General features: G+C 31.9%; 2 protein-coding genes across 2 annotated transcripts; both read left to right on the top strand.

The window, feature by feature from the left end:
* Positions 1–636: 636 nt before the first annotated feature.
* Positions 637–10005, top strand: LOC131180644 (uncharacterized). The gene is made up of 9 exons (XM_058147991.1): positions 637–751; positions 846–994; positions 7367–7537; positions 7764–8011; positions 8107–8310; positions 8400–8492; positions 8580–8645; positions 8789–9067; positions 9916–10005. Exons 3-9 carry the CDS (start codon positions 7375–7377, stop codon positions 10003–10005), a joined length of 1143 nt encoding a protein of 380 aa, XP_058003974.1. The 5' UTR covers positions 637–751; positions 846–994; positions 7367–7374.
* LOC110659856 (uncharacterized) lies at positions 3477–7241 on the top strand. Its single transcript, XM_058147992.1, has 4 exons — positions 3477–5962; positions 6093–6359; positions 6450–6558; positions 6639–7241. The coding sequence occupies exons 1-4, from the start codon at positions 3477–3479 to the stop codon at positions 7239–7241; spliced, it is 3465 nt and encodes a 1154-aa protein (XP_058003975.1).
* Positions 10006–17621: the final 7616 nt, after the last annotated feature.

Below are 17621 nucleotides of genomic sequence, written 5' to 3'. Positions count from 1 at the left end.
AAAACTTAAAATGATTACTTTTTATAATGTACTAAACCCCCAAATTGACTATAGAGCTATAATATTATAACATATGATAATATCATATAAATTATGGGCTAATATGGTAATGATATATTATACAAGTTATGTAATATTGTCAGGATGATACTAACTATAAGGTGAATGGATAGTATTAAAGTAATATATATTATGTTATCATATTAATGGTAAATAAACTATAATTAAACTAATATCAATGGTTATTATCATTAGTCATATAACAGATATTGCCAAAAGATGTAATATCAATGTGTTATCATATGCTTCACAATAATAATATATTATATAATACATATAATGGGAAATAACTATAAATGATATTAACAATTACATGAAAATAGTGATTATCCATAAAAGATCACATGGGTACACTACAAGAATAGGACTCTTTCTCGGCAATTAAATAGAGGCGGTTTTTAAAATGGACTCTAATACTCTCAATGGTTACAAATAAGGCAAATTCTAGAGACCATTTTACAAACCACCTCTTATTTTTGCAGTATCAGTAAATTAAAAGGCGTTTCCACGCACGAGTCCTCGTTCCGCTAAAAAAATGCACTCAAAATCTTATTTTTCCCTAACCGTTCTCCATCTATTTTCTCTGAAAAAAAAAAACACAGTATCATCTGGGTATACAAAGCGTCAGCCATGATTCAATTTTGGTGATTTCTGTTGACACTTATCAATCTCTAAGGCATCGATAGTGAAAGTATTCATCATTGGTGGTATTTTTATGGTAATCATCATTCTATTGGTACTCAATATAATTTTAATTTTAATTTTATTTTTATATTGTGGTTCAGTTCTGCTTGTATTCATTTGGGTACACACAAAGCAATATCCGTGGTTCAGCTTTGGTGATTTCCGCTGGTACTCATCAGAGTCTCTTAGGCATCGGTGGTCTGGTTATTCATCATTGGTGGGGATTTATGCTATAATCGTCATTCTACTGGTACACTGTTTAATTCCATATTGATGGTTTCTACATTATTTTTGCTTATGTTTAATGGATGCTCGGCTGAAACTTAATGGGTATTGTTTGTGGATTGGTGGTGAGTGATGGGGGGTCTTGTTTGGTGTGTTTTGGGATTAAAATTGGGATTTTGGATTTTAATTCTTATTATTGATGAACTGGGATTTTGATTTGCAATTAAAATTGGGATTTTGGATATGTACATAAACTATTTGTAATAGTAGCAATAGAAAAAAGTGCAGCACTTGTCTATTTCTCGCTCCCTATGGCATTTGCAATAGTAGCAATTTCACTTACGGGTCCTTAATTTTTCATGTATAGATTACTAGATTATTTTGCTGGTTTTACTTATTTATTTATTTGAAATAGCCAATATATATAGTCGTGTGTTCTTTTCACTTTAATGTAAGGCATATCTTTTTGGCATGTAGGTTTTCTTTTAAGGATGTAAACATGAATTTTTTATATGGGTTGGGTTATCAGCTCTCCTTTCCTCATATGAGAAATTATATGGGTTATGTGGTCTGTTTTGGTATAGTCTATGGAGATGAATGCTTTATTATCCTATCACATTTCTAAATAGGAAAGCATCTTCATTTTCTTAATCAATCGAAGTGTTTAAAAGCGGCTGATTTATTTTCCTAGCAACAGGCCGGTAAGTTCATTTGATTCTGTTATGTGTTATTACTACTGCTAGGTGATGATTATATTCATTGTGAATGTCAAATTATAAATACCCTTCAAATTTATAAATATATCTCAAGTATCTGACTTATCTACATGTAATTTTGTTTGTTCATGTATACAAAATTTGAATGTATTAGAATTAAATGAGAGCTTATTGTTGTATCAGAGAAAGAGAGAGCAAGAGAGAATGCTTGCTTGCTATGTTTTTTTATAGAATCTTACTGTTATAAACATCTTGCAATATAGTGCAAGAGAACTTCCTGTGAAGGGATGTGGGAAATTGCTTTGTGGTATAATATCACCATGTGAACACCATAAATTCTTGATTTGCGAGTACGTGCTACATTATTTCCTCAGTTGACCATAAATTTCGGTAGGCCTATTGATTTTGCATTTTTCATAATTTTTTTTAGAAGAATTAGAGTAAAATTGCACGTGAAGTTGTGAATGTCGTGAGGCTAGAGATGACTAGAATGGAACTTAATTAATAACATGAACTTTCCAGATATGCACCCAGCCATGGTTAATAATTTACTAAAAGATAAAAAGCAATAATTAAGCATAAATGTTGACCTCCCTCTTTGCATAATTCTAACTTTGCTTTACAACATTTTAACTAATCTTAAACATGTTTCCAACCATGAAACCCTTAATTAGGGTATGTCCATTTTATTAATCTTTACTATCCTTTTGTAATATAACCCATGCCTTAAGCTTAGCAATGCATTAGTAGTATATTACAATTTACTATTTGAAATATTTACAAATTACTTATGTGTGCAGCCATTTAGTGTCATGAGATTTGTGCACCTTTCAGATTTCATTAGTTAGCACTCAAGTTCAAGAATCTTAATGAATGTATATAGATGTATATACAGTTGCATATGATCTCCCTTCCAATTGAAATGCATGCCATTACTGTTGTAAATGAGATGTAGTATGGAGTTTGCTTGTATCTTTCACTTGTGCTGGTCAAATATTCTTTTTAATAGCAGTGCACAAGGATTGATTTTGATAACTTGGATGCCAACTAAGTTTTTTATATTACCCTTTTGTACTTGATCTCAGAAAGGAAATGTCTAATTTTAGGAGAGATGTTGTCCAGTTTTTGTTGGAATTTGGGTATAATTGATGTTTTTGTTGTATGATAATTAGAAAATATAAAGTTAGATTGTAAATAATTTAAGAGTAACCTGGACTTGATCCTATATTTTGTAATAAAGGTACGTAGACAGCCTTGGGTTCGACCGGTAATCGAAAATTGGTAAATTTGTTTTCTTTGTTTCAACATTTTCATTCCAACTTCTTTTCAGTTTTATACATTTATACATACACTTTTAACATTATGAGAAAAAGTTATTAATTCCTTAATTTGCTAAACAAAGATATTTATATAATGATCAATCTAGAAAATAAATGGACCATTGTAAAGTTTCAATAATATTAAATCATGTAATTTCTAGCAAATAATTGATATGAATCTACATATCTATATACAATTATACATTTAATTTGTCCATCTACTCCATCTTCAAATCTATATAATTTGCTTTGACCATTACTCAACTTTATCCACCCAGAACATGTACCAAAGCTTAGTAAATTGACATGAAACCAATATAACTATACATTTAATTTGTCAATCAAATTACTTGGTATATCAACATTTCGTAATATTAGGTAACAACTAAAAAGGCTTAAATGCTATTGAATTGCTTATTATATTTTTTTTTATTTTCTACATTTTTACAGGTAGCAGTTGCATAGTTCTGAAATGGATAGGAGTTGGATGAACAAGCCTAGGAATAGTTATGAGTACAAAAAAGGAGTTACTGAATTTCTTCATTTTGCATTCCATAATGCATCTCAATGTGGGAAGATATTGTGTCCATGCATTCACTGTGTTAATCGTTCTTGGCAAAGTTATGATGATGCTAGAGTACACCTTATATGTGATGGGTTTTTAAGGGGATATACTAAATGGATATGTCATGGGGAGAATCCAACCACCAATATGGATCAATCATCTTCCTCACAACACACCACTAATGTTCATACTACAGAACATGTAGAAGAATGTAATACTACAACCTTAAATACAAGAAGGTCAGATGACATTGTAGGATTACTACGTGATGCATTAGGTGTTTCTAGTCAAGGAAATTATAGAGTTAGACAAGATGTCGAGGAATTACATTATGAGAAAGATAGAGTCGAGAATGAATCACAACTTGATGAGATTAATATAGAACAATCAGAAGATACTTCTAGTAGAAGGACAAGTGAATTTGAAAATTTATTGAAAGATGTGAATGTAGAGTTATACCCCGGTTGCAAAACCTTTTCTAGGTTATCTTTCATTTTGCAATTGTACCATTTAAAATGCTTAAATGGATGGACAGGGAAATCATTTACAATGCTTCTGGAGTTGTTAGTTGATGCTTTTCCTGAAGGTACATCACTACCTAAATCTCATTATGAAGCTAAAAAAGTCATCAAAGCATTAGGTCTCAATTATGAGAAGATTCACTCTTGCGTAAATGATTGTATGTTGTTTTGGGGAGAAAGGGAGAAGCAAGAATTGTGTCATGTTTGTGGATCCTGTCGATGGGTTGTAAAGAAGAATGAACAGTTGAATTCAGATGGTGACAGAGTAGAAATGTCTTCTATTAGGAAGAAGAAACCAGTTAAAGTTTTACGTTACTTCCCCCTTATACCTAGGCTTCAGAGGTTATTTGCATCTGTTAAAACTTCTAAAGACATGAGATGGCATGAAGAGGGTCGCATAAAAGATGGATTACTAAGACATCCTGCTGATGGAAAAGCATGGAAAGAATTTGATTCCAAATTTTCAGAATTTTCCTCTGATGCACGGAATGTGAGGCTTGGTCTCGCTACTGATGGTTTTAATCCATTTAGGACTATGAGCACTACTTACAGCACATGGCCTGTTATATTAGTTCCATATAATATGCCTCCTTGGACATGTATGAAGCAATCCTCATTCATTTTATCAATGATCATCCCTGGTGAGAAGAGTCCTGGAAATGATATTGATGTGTATTTACAACCTTTAATTAAGGAGTTAAATCAATTATGGGAAGGGGTTGAGACCTATGATGCTTCCATTGGGCATACTTTCTTAATGAAAGCTGCTTTAATGTGGACAATCAATGATTTTCCAGCATATGCAAATTTGTCTGGTTGGAGCACAAAGGGAGCTTTTGCATGTCCTTGTTGTGCTGAATTCACATGCTCAAGATGGTTATATAAAAGTGGAAAATATTGCTATATGGGTCATAGGAGATGGTTACATGAGGGGCATGAATTTCGATTTCAAAAAAATTTCTTTGATGGTACTGAGGAATTGCGACCAACACCTTTACGAGCTTGGGGTAGTGGTGTAGTAAAACAACTAGATACTATCCAATTCACATTGGGGAAAGTATCTCAAGCTGGGCAGCAAAAGACAAAGAAAAATAAAAAGTTTGGAAGGAAAAGAAATAGAGAAGAGGATGCTAGTGCATTGGTTGAAGAAACAGTAGAGAATGTGGTTGAAGATTCTAATAATGCAAAGGATTGGTGGAAAAAGAAAAGTATTCTCTATAGTTTACCATATTGGGAACATAATTTATTGCGTCATAATCTTGATGTGATGCATATAGAGAAAAATGTGTGTGATAATGTAATTGGCACTTTATTAGATATCGATGGTAAGTCCAAGGATAATCTTAAGGCTCGCCTTGACTTAGTGGACATGGGTATTAGAAGTGAATTACATCCACAAATAAGTGAAAGTGGTAAGAGCAAATTACCTCCGGCATCATTTACAATGACAAAGAAAGAGAGAGAAATTCTTTGTGAAGTTGTGAAGAATGTGAAAATGCCTGATGGTTATGCATCTAATATTTCTAGGTGTGTTAACATTAAGGAACGCAAGATTAGTGGATTGAAAACTCATGACTCTCATATTCTATTTGAGTATATCCTTCCATTAGCACTACGAGTATGTGGTCCATCACAACAAGTGACTTCTATTGTGATTGAGCTAGGTGCATTTTTCAAAGCAATATGCTCAAAGGTATTAGATGTTAATGAGCTCATAAAACTTCAAGATCATATTGTATTAATACTTTGTCATATGGAGATGACTTTTCTTCCATCTTTCTTCACTATTATGGTACATTTAATGGTCCATTTAGTGGAGGAAGTGATGCTTGGTGGTCCAGTACATTATAGATGGATGTATCCTGTAGAAAGGTATGAGCTAAGTTATTTGTGCCAATATTTTATCACTATCAACTCTCTATTTATTATTTTACCATTAAATACTCTCTTTTTCTATTTCACTTAGGTCGTTAGGTTGATATAAGTCTTTAGTACGTAATAGAGCATATCCTGAAGGATCAATTGCAGAAGGATACATAGCTGATGAATGTCTCACATTTTGCTCAAGATACCTTGAATGTGTTGAGACACGTTTCAATCGACCTTTACGAAATCCTGAACCACCTTCAAGTGCAAGCATTAAACATTTGTTTAATACCGGTGGTCATCCTATTGGAAAAATTGAAGATGTTATCTTAGATGACAAATCATTGATGCAAGCACATCGGTATGTGCTGCGCCATTATGATGAGATTGAGCATTTTCACCAGTGAGTATAATTACATTTAATTATTCTTATTTCTTATTTCTTTTAAATAAAATACTTTGTTGTTTAAGATAGGAATATCGTGCATTGTAGAGAATTTGTTGCTATTGAGAGAAGGAAACGTCGTCGCCATGTCCATCTTGATTCTAATGCATTCAATAAGCTTATTAATGAAAAATTTCATGATTGGTTCCGTAATAAGGTAAGCTTTAGAAATTTAAACCAATTTCAAAGTTTTTACATCTCTATTATTTACTTAATTGACAATGTAAATTATTATAGGTTACGACAATGGATGGGACGAGTGTATCCAATGACATTGTGAGTCTTGGAATAGGTCCTAACAAGGTGGCTAAGAGATTTTCTGGATTCATTATCAATGGAATCCGATTTCATACCTCAGCTAGAGAGGAACAAAGATTGACACAAAATAGTGGTGTAGTGAACATTTCAGAAATGGGAGGAGTTAACTATTATGGAAGAATACAAGATATCATTGAACTAAATTACTATGGTGCTTTCAAAGTTGTGATGTTCAAATGTGATTGGTTTGATGTCCATCATAATATGGGTGTGAAGCAAGATGAATATGGATTCACGCTACTGAACTTTTCTCGCTTCATACACACTGGTGAGAAAGTAGACGACGATCCATATGTATTCTCTTCTCAAGTGGAACAGGTATTTTATGTGCAAGATCCTAAAAACACAAATTGGCATGCAGTTGTAAAGGTTAAATCTCGAGACTCATTTGATGTGGTAAATGATGAGGTATTGACCGATGAAAATTTTATAGTGCCAATTAGTGGTGATATTTCTAATGTAGATGACCATCCTAATTGGGTGAGATCAGATGTTTGTGAAGATGATATTATTTATATTTAAATCTTTATTTTTGGGTAAGTTCTCTTTCTATTTAAACATGATTGTTGATAATTTAATATATTGTTAATCAGTTTAGTTGTTTATTACTATTGATTTTATGTAGTGATGTGTATACTTTTATACAGCTGAAAGTATGACTCAAAGATCTAGAAGCTTACAAGGTTTGAGGATTATGAGCAATGATTCTCAATCTACCGGTGAAGTCCAACAAGAAGAAGTGCACCAAACAAGGAGTTCTTTTGAACATGAAAGTCAAACTAATCAAGTGAATCAGGAAGATATCACTAATATGATTGGTAATAATATGTTTAATGTTATTTGCCCTCATAAATGACTTTGTGACTCTGATATGCAGATAAACCATTTCTAGAATTTTATCTTTCTTTTATATTTAGATTCAATTTCTCTATTTCCATTTTTATCTTCCCCATGTGTTTACTCTTATCTTTGTGATTTATCTATTACACATTATGATAGGGCAGATTTTTTTATTTTTATTATTTTTATTATTATTTTTTACAGATGGACGTGGAAGGCGATTCCGAAAACGTGGAAAAACTACAATGGCTGCAATTTGGAACATGGATGAGAACGAAAGGATATTTTTAGAAGTGAATGAATTTGGAGTACCATGTTCAAAAGAAGCAGCCATACTTGGATCCTTTCTTGGAACCATTGCCACCAATGGCATTTATGCACCTCTAAATATTACTAGATGGGATAAAGAAGAGTTTAAACCATTCCATGCCCAGATATTGAAACTTCTTGAGGTATCACATCTATTTCTTGTTGAAATCTAGTATATCACATTTGTTATGCAATTAAATATCTTAAATATTAGGTAACAATTTAGTTTGTTGCGCAGAAAAAATTTGCTTATCCATCTGAGACAGAAAAATTTATTTTAAAATCTGTAAATAAGAAATGGAGAGATTATAAGAGTGATTTGAAGGCAAAATATTATGATCCGTTAAAGACTAAGGAACAAATCTCTGAAGATGTGCCTAAGGATGTGTTGCCTCCTCAATGGACTGCTCTAGTGAACGAATGGTTCACAGAGAAAAATCAGGTTTCACTTAATTAATGACAGTAATTTTGTTTGATTATGATGTAGATGTTTTATTATGTAATTTGATTATTGTTTGGTTATTTTTGTAGAAAATGAGTTCCATCAATACTGCAAATGCTAAAAAGCAAAAGAATGCACATACTACGGGTAGAAAAAGTTATGCAAGATTGATGAAGGAAATGGTATGTCTTTTAATATGATGCATTTTTTTTAAAGCTTTGGCTTTTTTTTTTTAATTTTTGAGTAATAAACATGAATATAAATATTAGGAAAAGACAAATGGGAAAGCACTGCATGACTTGAATTTTTTGAAGCAACCCATAAGAGAAAAGATGGCACTTATGTGGATGACAATATCCGGGACTTGATGGTATTCATTCTTATTTCTTTATTTTTTTAATTTTATATGAAATTTATTTGATTTAATTGTTATTTTAAGTTTTACATTTATTGAAACAAATATTTATAATATTTACAGGAAAAGGCTCGTGCTCTTATAGCTGAGCGAAGTGAAAGATCTGGGGCTGATTTAGCACAATTGCATGAACAAATTTTTCAAGAACTTATGGGTCCAGAGCATAATGGTCGAGTGCGAGGTATGGGTCTTGGACCAACTCCTTCAAGTTATTTTGGCGTGACAACCCAAAATGTAGGATCAAGATGGGAGTTTACCATTAGTGGGAATCAGTTAAAAGAGATAGAAGAGTTGAAAGGGAAACTTCAAACAGTGAACAATGATTATGCTCAATTAAAAGAAGTACTAAAAATGTTATACGGGTTCATTTCTCAAAAATATCCTGGACAACTACAAACACAATTTTGCAATCTGTTTCAGGTAACTCATTCTTTTTTTTTTTTTTACTATGCTAAATTGATATTATATACTTTGTTATAGGAGAATTAGTTACATTTACATAAACATAAAAAGATTTAGTTTGGCAATTACATGCATGCAATAAGCTTATTATATGATTGCTGGCATTAAAAGGTGTTGCAAGTTTTATTTGTTAAGGAAGCTGAAGTTAGTAAGGATTGTTGATTTGTAATGGCTAGGTTAGTTTTTAAGGATATTTAGCAAGCATAAGAAAGAAAAAAAAAAATTCTTTGTTTGAAAATTTTTTGGGAACTTAATTGTGTGCATGCATGAGGAAATGTAAGATAAGGTTGTCCCAGTGATCTTTTCAGTTTTTGGAAATATTTGTGACAACTAGCCTAGTGGATAATCTACTTGAGTTTCGCAAGATTACCTGTATGTTTTCATGCTTGGTTTATGTTATCACTATTGTTTTGCTGAACTCCAAATCCTAGTTAAAGAATATTGATAATGTAGCACTATAATGTAGGAGATCCTTAAGAAATTCTATTAATTGTTCTCATAGAACTATGAGAAATTATGCATCTATTACTCTTATGTAGGTTCTGTTTTGTATTGTGGTTAGGAAGTCAAAAGGCTACTTTTTGGAAAAATACAATTTTAGATATTGATTTTAGAGTTTTTATGACTGAAATATGCCAAATTTAATTTTAAACCAATTTTTAATACCATTTAATTAATATGTGTTGAGTTTGTGTAACGATGTTGTGAATTTACTGTATTTTCAATAGGTTGGTGACAATGCAAGTGAAGGTGATCAGCGTTCTCCAAACAATCATTCTTCTCACTCAAGCCATGAACCCAGTCAAGATAATTATTGAACAACTTGAGAGATCTTCAAAGCTTTTTAGTTATATTATTACTCTTATTATTAGGAGAAATATTAGATAATTCATAGGATATTTTGATGTAAAGCTTTATGAGGTTGCAATATTCATTGCAATATGCTACTTTATTTTTGGATTAATTTCTTGATATTGGTTGGATGATGGAATTTCTAGAAATTAAATGAATGAATTTTCATTTCATTTCCTTGTAAGGTTTTTGGTTTTTTTAAATTCATTCAGGTATTGATATTATTGGTAGTCAAACTATTTAATAGATTAAATAGGTGTAAAGTTTTATAAAGGCAGTTAAAATTGTCCCTGTCATTGCATGAAGATAAAAAAGAAAAAAAAAAGTTATTAACTAATTTTGGCACCAAATAATACAGGGGAGCAGCCAGCTAAATTTTGGTATCAAGTCAAATAGGGGCGCTTTAAACCGCCCCTACAAGATCGTCTAAAGTCTAAAATAATTTTTAAATGGCAATAAAAACCGCCCCTACAAGCTGCCCAAAATATTGACGGGTAAAAAAATTGGCGGGAATTCAATTTTTTTTGTGGCGGTTTAAACCGCCCCAACAAGCTGTCCCAAATATTAGCGGGTAAAAAAATTGCCGGGAAATTCAATTGATAGGGGCGGTTTAAACCGCCCCTACAAGCTGCCCCAAATATTAGCGGGTAAAGAAATTGCCGGGAAATTCAATTGATAGGGGCGGTTTAAACCGCCCCTACAAACCGCCTCTATAGCTAATGGTCTACCCCGGCGGTTTCTAAAACCGCCTCTAATTCGTAGAGACGCTGTCAACAAAGGCGGTCTTGGGGCGTTTTTGTGAACCGCCTCTACTCTGTGTAGAGGTGGTTTAAACCGCCGCTACAAGCAAAACAAACCGCCGGGAAACACCAGACTTCTTGTAGTGGTATAATATTCTTTTAGTACCTATCTAAAATATTATCCATTGTGCATATGCAATAATATATTATCATAATAATCATATAGTTTACTATTATTATTCTATTAGTATATATGAATTATTATCCTATCATATTAATACGATATTGTATATAGTATAATAATTATGTATCAATATTGAAATAGTCATTGTTACTTAATTCGTGTCAATAGTATTAATTTACAATTTAATATAGTAACACTTGCATATGATAACAATTCATTAAGTTATACCATAATATTATCATATAATATAACCTATTGAATGTTAGTATACTATCATAATAATATATGGGTATGGTTATGTGATAAATGTATATACCTTACATCAGGTATGCTTGATAATTATTTTTATGAAAATTAATCAATCAAAATATGTTATAAAATTTATCATGGCCATACCATATATGGCAATTTCTCTTTGATAATAAATGATAGATAATAAGAAATTAATTTGCCATATTGTTAGTTCATTTCAAATATAATCATATGATATTAGTAACTACGTGTATGATAACCATATATATTGATGAAGGACGTATAATTATGTATACTAGTAATTAAGCAAAATTATATTTGATTCACAATTGTATATAATAAAAATAGTTTGACTATTTTAAAACTATTCGATGGTATATGTGTACTGTTAGATAATAGTAAGCCAATAACTATTATCAAGAACTAAATAAGAAATTATGGCGTATAAGTTATATAATATGTTATGGTATATACACCATATACCCTAATATTAAATATAATATATTATATTATGTGATATGATTATACTATACGTTTAAAAGATAAATTATATTTATTAAACTATCAGTGTATTCCTAGTATTATGTTTATATCATCCATATAACATTAATTATCTAATTAACATTGGGATAATAGTATCATATCAAACATCATCCAATAATGATCATGATAATTTAGTCATGATAATATAACAACATTAATATTTAAATAGAGGTTATAATGATTATTTAGTATATAGTTTATCAATATGATATTAATTATAAATAGCTAATTTATTGATAATATAATATTTAGTATCAAATAAAATTTGTCATATTTATATATTAGTAAGGATTAATATTCCTATCAATTTATACTTATATTAAACTTAACCTATTATTACATAATATTATCCTATTATAATTATAATTTTCCACTTATATATATAATTACTATTAAGTTTAGGATATGCCTGCTGTAGTACTCTTTTTTTCTTTTTTTTTAAACTGCAGTTTCTCTGTTGAGCTTAAATTTAAATTCTTGAATATTAAATAATTACCAAGTTATAAATATAGTAATAACACCACAAGTTCAGGAAAATTAGTGGGTTAATAATTATTATACTAATACTATAACAATCAATAATAATGATCTGTATTCGTTGTATGCGCCTTATTTTATTATGATATGCATATCATATTATTTGTTATTTGTTTATTAATATTTATATAACATACATATATTATAAAATGGGAAACATACAATGTACGTTAAAAAAAAACTGGTAATTTATAAAAATTAAACTGAGAAGGTGAGATTGAAACATCACAACACTAATTTTATCACAAATTTAGTATTTTAACTTATATAAGTGGGAAAAAGTATGTTCTTTTTTGAATTTTATCACTTTTATTTAAGTTATTTATATATTTATTATTAATTTCTTATTAATACAATTATTTATTTTACATATATACCATAACAATCTACTATCACATGAATAGGAGGCTTGATGTGTAACACCCCTATGTTCTGTAGTGCGTTCTACTGTTCCAGTGACCAGTGTCTATCCGGACAGCTAGGATGCTTGGAATTATATTTAAATATTAGTGTGGAGATATAAGGTAGTGAAATACAAGAAAAGAAAATACAAAAAAGATAAAGGAAAAATAATAGCAATGAAATGAAATTAAGTTAAACGAGCCAACATCGCAGCGATGGGTGACCGCACGGGGAAGTTACGGCACAGGCAATAGCCGACCCCAGTACTACAGAGAACCCTCGGAATTTAGTTTCAAGACAAAATTAAAGACTTATTGAAGTATAAATGTCATTAGAAATATCAAAGAAAAATTAATTAATTAGTACAAAGAAAAATGAGAAATTGGGAAAATGATAAAACTCGGTGTTACCGAAAAATCGAGTATACAAGCCGAATAGGGGCATTGTGGTTATTTAACACCTAGATTTGGCTTTTGACCTAAATGTCAATGAAAAATAAATGGTATTACATTTGGGAAAATCAAATGAAAAATGGAATTAAAGATAAAATGTAAATTAAGAGAAATTAAGGTTAAAATTGTAATTTTTGAAACCTTAGATTATAATATCATTAATCTAGGTTTAGTGAAGCACTAAGTGGATACATTAATACTTGAAATGAGGGCAGAATCTTCCACTCACTTCATCATCCTCACCAAGCTCTCCCATGGCTGAAAATGGTGTCCCAACTTTCCTCTATGGAAACCACCCATGCAAGCTTGAGATCACCTTCATTTCAAGCTAAATTCTTGAACTTCCTTCATTAATCTTTGCCTACATGCCTTGGGCAGCAATAAGGGAGCAAGAAAGATAAGTTTTGGTGGAGTTTTGAAGAAGTCCAAAAGAGGTAAGTGGTTATTTTCAATTCTTGTCTCATTAAAAGTGTAACTAAAGTTGTGGGTAGTTGAATTATGGAAGAATTTTTAAGGTTTGATGAATTGTTGGTGATGGAGCATTTTGGTAGCCATGGAACTTCATCATGTACAGCTTTTCTTTGCATGTAAATGGTTGTTGAGATATTAAATTAAGTGTTTAAATGTATTGGAGTTGGTTTTCATGTATAAAGTTTGATTTGTAAGCTTGAAAAGTAAAAATGGAAGTTGATGTGTATGTGTAATTTTTGGGCAGCCTCAAAATGGAAATTGGTAAGGTTCAAATTCATGAAATGTTGTTGAAATATTGTACAAAAGAATGGCAGCATATATGTGTGTGGAATAGTAGTGATAGGTATGTAATTTGATGATGGAAGTTTGTGTGATAATTAGAAGTATTTATGTGTATATATTATTGGGATTGAACTTGTGAATTGTGACTGCATTTGGTGTATTTAGGAAGTGGTTATATTCTGTCCAAGTTGACCTATAATGTAGAGAATTGAATGGTTTTGGTTAGTGCCAAATGTAGAATGGTATGGAGAAGTGAGGAGGTAGTTGGTGAATGTGTGTTGGTTTGGTGTTTGGAAAGCATGTAGAAGGCAGTGTGCAAATAGACCTATAACCCTAAGTGTGTGACTCCAATTGGTATGAGGGCAATTGGAGGTGAAACTAGGCACAAAATGTGCCAACTTTCATGAAGAAAGACTACCTAAATTCTATCCAGAAAGTAACTTGAAAAATGACCAAATCCGGATTAGTGACTTGAAAGCTTGAAAATTGACCATTTGGGTAGCAGTTAGTGTTTTGACCATAAATTACTCAAAACAGGTCCAAATGACCTGAAATTTTTACCATGAATAGTTTAGACATAGATCTACAATTCTTATGAAGAAACCAAAGCCCAGAAATGGCTAGAACCAAGCCAAATAGCTTGCACAAGTCCAGGCACCAAAACTGGCTGAACCAAAAGTGACCTAAAAATGACCTAAGCCTACCATTTTAGTGCATTCTGTCCAGCATTGGTAAATTGACCATATCTTGGTCTATACAACTCAAAATGACCTGAAATTTTGCCCCGCATGCAACAAGACATAGACCTACAAGTTTGTCGCTTGGACCGAAACCCGAAAACAGAGGGAACTAGGTCATCCGGCTAGATCAAAATAGTACACCAAAATCCGGTAAATTGCAATAAAATGCAATACACTTGGAAATGAAATTGGTAACATATACCAACAGTAAAAGGCTATAAAATGTGACATATTGGTAATATTAGAATTGACTCACTTAGAGTGCATCAAGGGTCAACATTATAGGTTGACTAATGAAATGAATTGAAGGGAATAGTACCAAGAAAATTTAAATATTGAATTTTATTATTAGAAACAAATTCATTGAGTACTGAAACACTTTAAATTGTGTGTTTCAGTTGAAAAGGATATTGAGAAGCATAAGAAACACTGAGTCAGGGCCAAGAGGCATTTATCAGAGGTTTGCGCACAATAATTTTGATTTCTCATTTTCTACTTAAAAATTTAATTGAACATTATAGTTTTAAATTGTGTCTGTGCACAATGCTTTTTATATTCACTGCTTTTACCAAAAAATTTATTTGGAGAAATGAGTTATGAATAGTTTTTTTATTGTTTTGGCTTTGGGAATATTATTTGGAAGTTATTGTGTTGCTTACTTTACAAATGGAAATTTTGAGATAAATGTGATTTGTGGTTTGTATGAAATATTGTAATTTGGAATTGTTTTGATTCACACTTGGCATGACAATGTTACTATGTTCCTCCTCCATTTATGGGGTGAGTGTGATTATATTCTTCCCTCTTTGACTTACCAGTCTAAGGTGAGTGTGGATGAGTACTCATTATCTAGCTAGCTTCCTCCCTCATTGATTTCGATTAGTGGGGTGAGTGTGCCTTGTCGTGATATACACACGACATGTAACACCCCTAAGTTCGGTAGTGCGTTCTTCTATTTCAGTGACCAGTGTTGTCCGGACAGCTAGGATGCCTAGAACTACACTTCGATATGAGTGAGGAAACATAAAATAATGAAATACAAGAAAAGAAAATACAAGAAAAACAAAGGAAAAATAATAGCAAAGAAATGTAACCAAGTTAAGTGAGTCGAGAACCCTAGCGATGGGTGACCGCATCGGGAAGTCACAGCGTGGACCGTTGACTAGCCCTGGATCGCGGAGAACCCTAAAAAATATTTTTTAGGACTTAAATAGATACCTATTGAAGTATAAATACCATTAGAAATATCAAAGAAAAATTAATTAATTAGTACAAAGAAAAGTGAGAAATCGAAAAACGGACAAAATCCGGTGTTACCAAAAAATCAAGAATATAATCCGAACAGGGGTATTGTGGTCATTTGACACCTAGAGTTGTCTTTTGACCTTAATGTCCATTAAAAATACATGATAATACACTTGGAAAATGTCATGAAAAATTAAATTGGTGGTACATTAATTAAATAGCAAAAGTAAGGGTTTAAATGTGGGAATTTGGGAATTTAAGATTAAATAAATATTAAACTTCACTTAGTGGTCCACTAACTCCCTTAAGTGGACCATTAACCTTCATTTTGGACAGAAATAATCCATCTTCTTCAACCTCCCAAAGTCCAGCCGAAATGCTCTTGAAAGAATCCTCCATGGCCAAAGCTTCCAAGCTCCATGCAAGCTCCATTCTCTCATCTCCAAGCCATTTTTCCACTTGATTCCTTCACTAAAGTTGTTCTACACCACTTGGGCAGTAGATAGGCAGCAAGAAGATCAAGTTTTGGTGAAGTTTTAAAGAGTTTCAACAGTGGTAAGTAGGTATTTTTGATGCTTGCTTTATTAAAGTTTGTGTGGATGTTATGGGTAGTTGAATTGTGGAAAGATTTTTGGAGATTGATGTATTAAGGGAGATGTTTATTTTCGGCAGCCATGGAAACTCCTTGAGGACAGTTTATTCTTGCTTGTAAATGGTACATTAAAGGGTTGATTAAATGTTTATGTGTGTAGGAATTAATTTGGGTGATGTATACTTAGTATATGTGAATGTGTACTTGAATTTGGAAGCTTGGAAATTAATGGACAGTAATGCATGAATCGGCAGCTTGGTTTGGTGAACCATAAAGATGTTATTTCATGTTTGGTTTATGGAATATTAATGTTGAATTGTGATAGTTGTTATGGCAGCTTGGGTATATGTATGATGGTGTGAGGTTGGACATGTAAATGAGCTAGGTTAGGTGATTGAATTATTGTAATTTGAGCTTAAAAAATTCTGTACTAAATGGTGCATATTGAGGGTGATTATAAGCTGCCAAAATGACCAACAATATGTTGTGAAATGTGTTTAGGTTATGGTATAAACCAGAATTGGCATGAATGTTTAGTTTGGTAAATCTTAAAAGTGTCCTTTGATGAGTAATGAATAAAATACAATAGGGCAGTTTATGTTATGGGCCTAGAACCTTAAGTGTGTGGCTCCAATTGGTATGAGACCAATTGGAGGTGAAAATAGGCACAAAATGTGCCAACTTTCATGAAGGAAGCTTACCAAAATTCTGGTTGTAAGGTAACTTGAAAAGTGACCAAATCTGGATTAGTGCATTTAAGGCCTGAAACCATTTGGGCAGCAGTTAATATTTTGGCTATAACTCACTCAAAACAGGTCAAATTGACCTAAAATTTTGACCATGAATAGTTAAGACATATATCTACAAGTCTTATGAAGACACCAAAGCCCAGAAATGACCATAAGTAAGTCAAACAGCTTGCACAACTTCTGGTCCAAAAACTGGCCGAACCTAAAATGACCTAAAGTGACCAATTTTGATGCATTTTGACCAGCAATAGTAAAATGACCATAACTTGGTCTACATAACTCAGAATGACCTGAAATTTTGCCCCATGTGCAATAAGACATAGATCTACAAGTTTGTAGTTTTGACCGAAAGCCGAAAACCGAGGGAACTAGGTCGTCCAGCTAGGTCAAACT

The sequence above is a fragment of the Hevea brasiliensis genome, chromosome 6, assembly GCF_030052815.1.
Source record: "Hevea brasiliensis isolate MT/VB/25A 57/8 chromosome 6, ASM3005281v1, whole genome shotgun sequence".
NCBI classification, from domain to species: Eukaryota; Viridiplantae; Streptophyta; class Magnoliopsida; order Malpighiales; family Euphorbiaceae; genus Hevea; species Hevea brasiliensis.
Note: the sequence above shows the minus strand (reverse complement) of the source record. Positions and strands in the feature narration are given on the sequence as shown.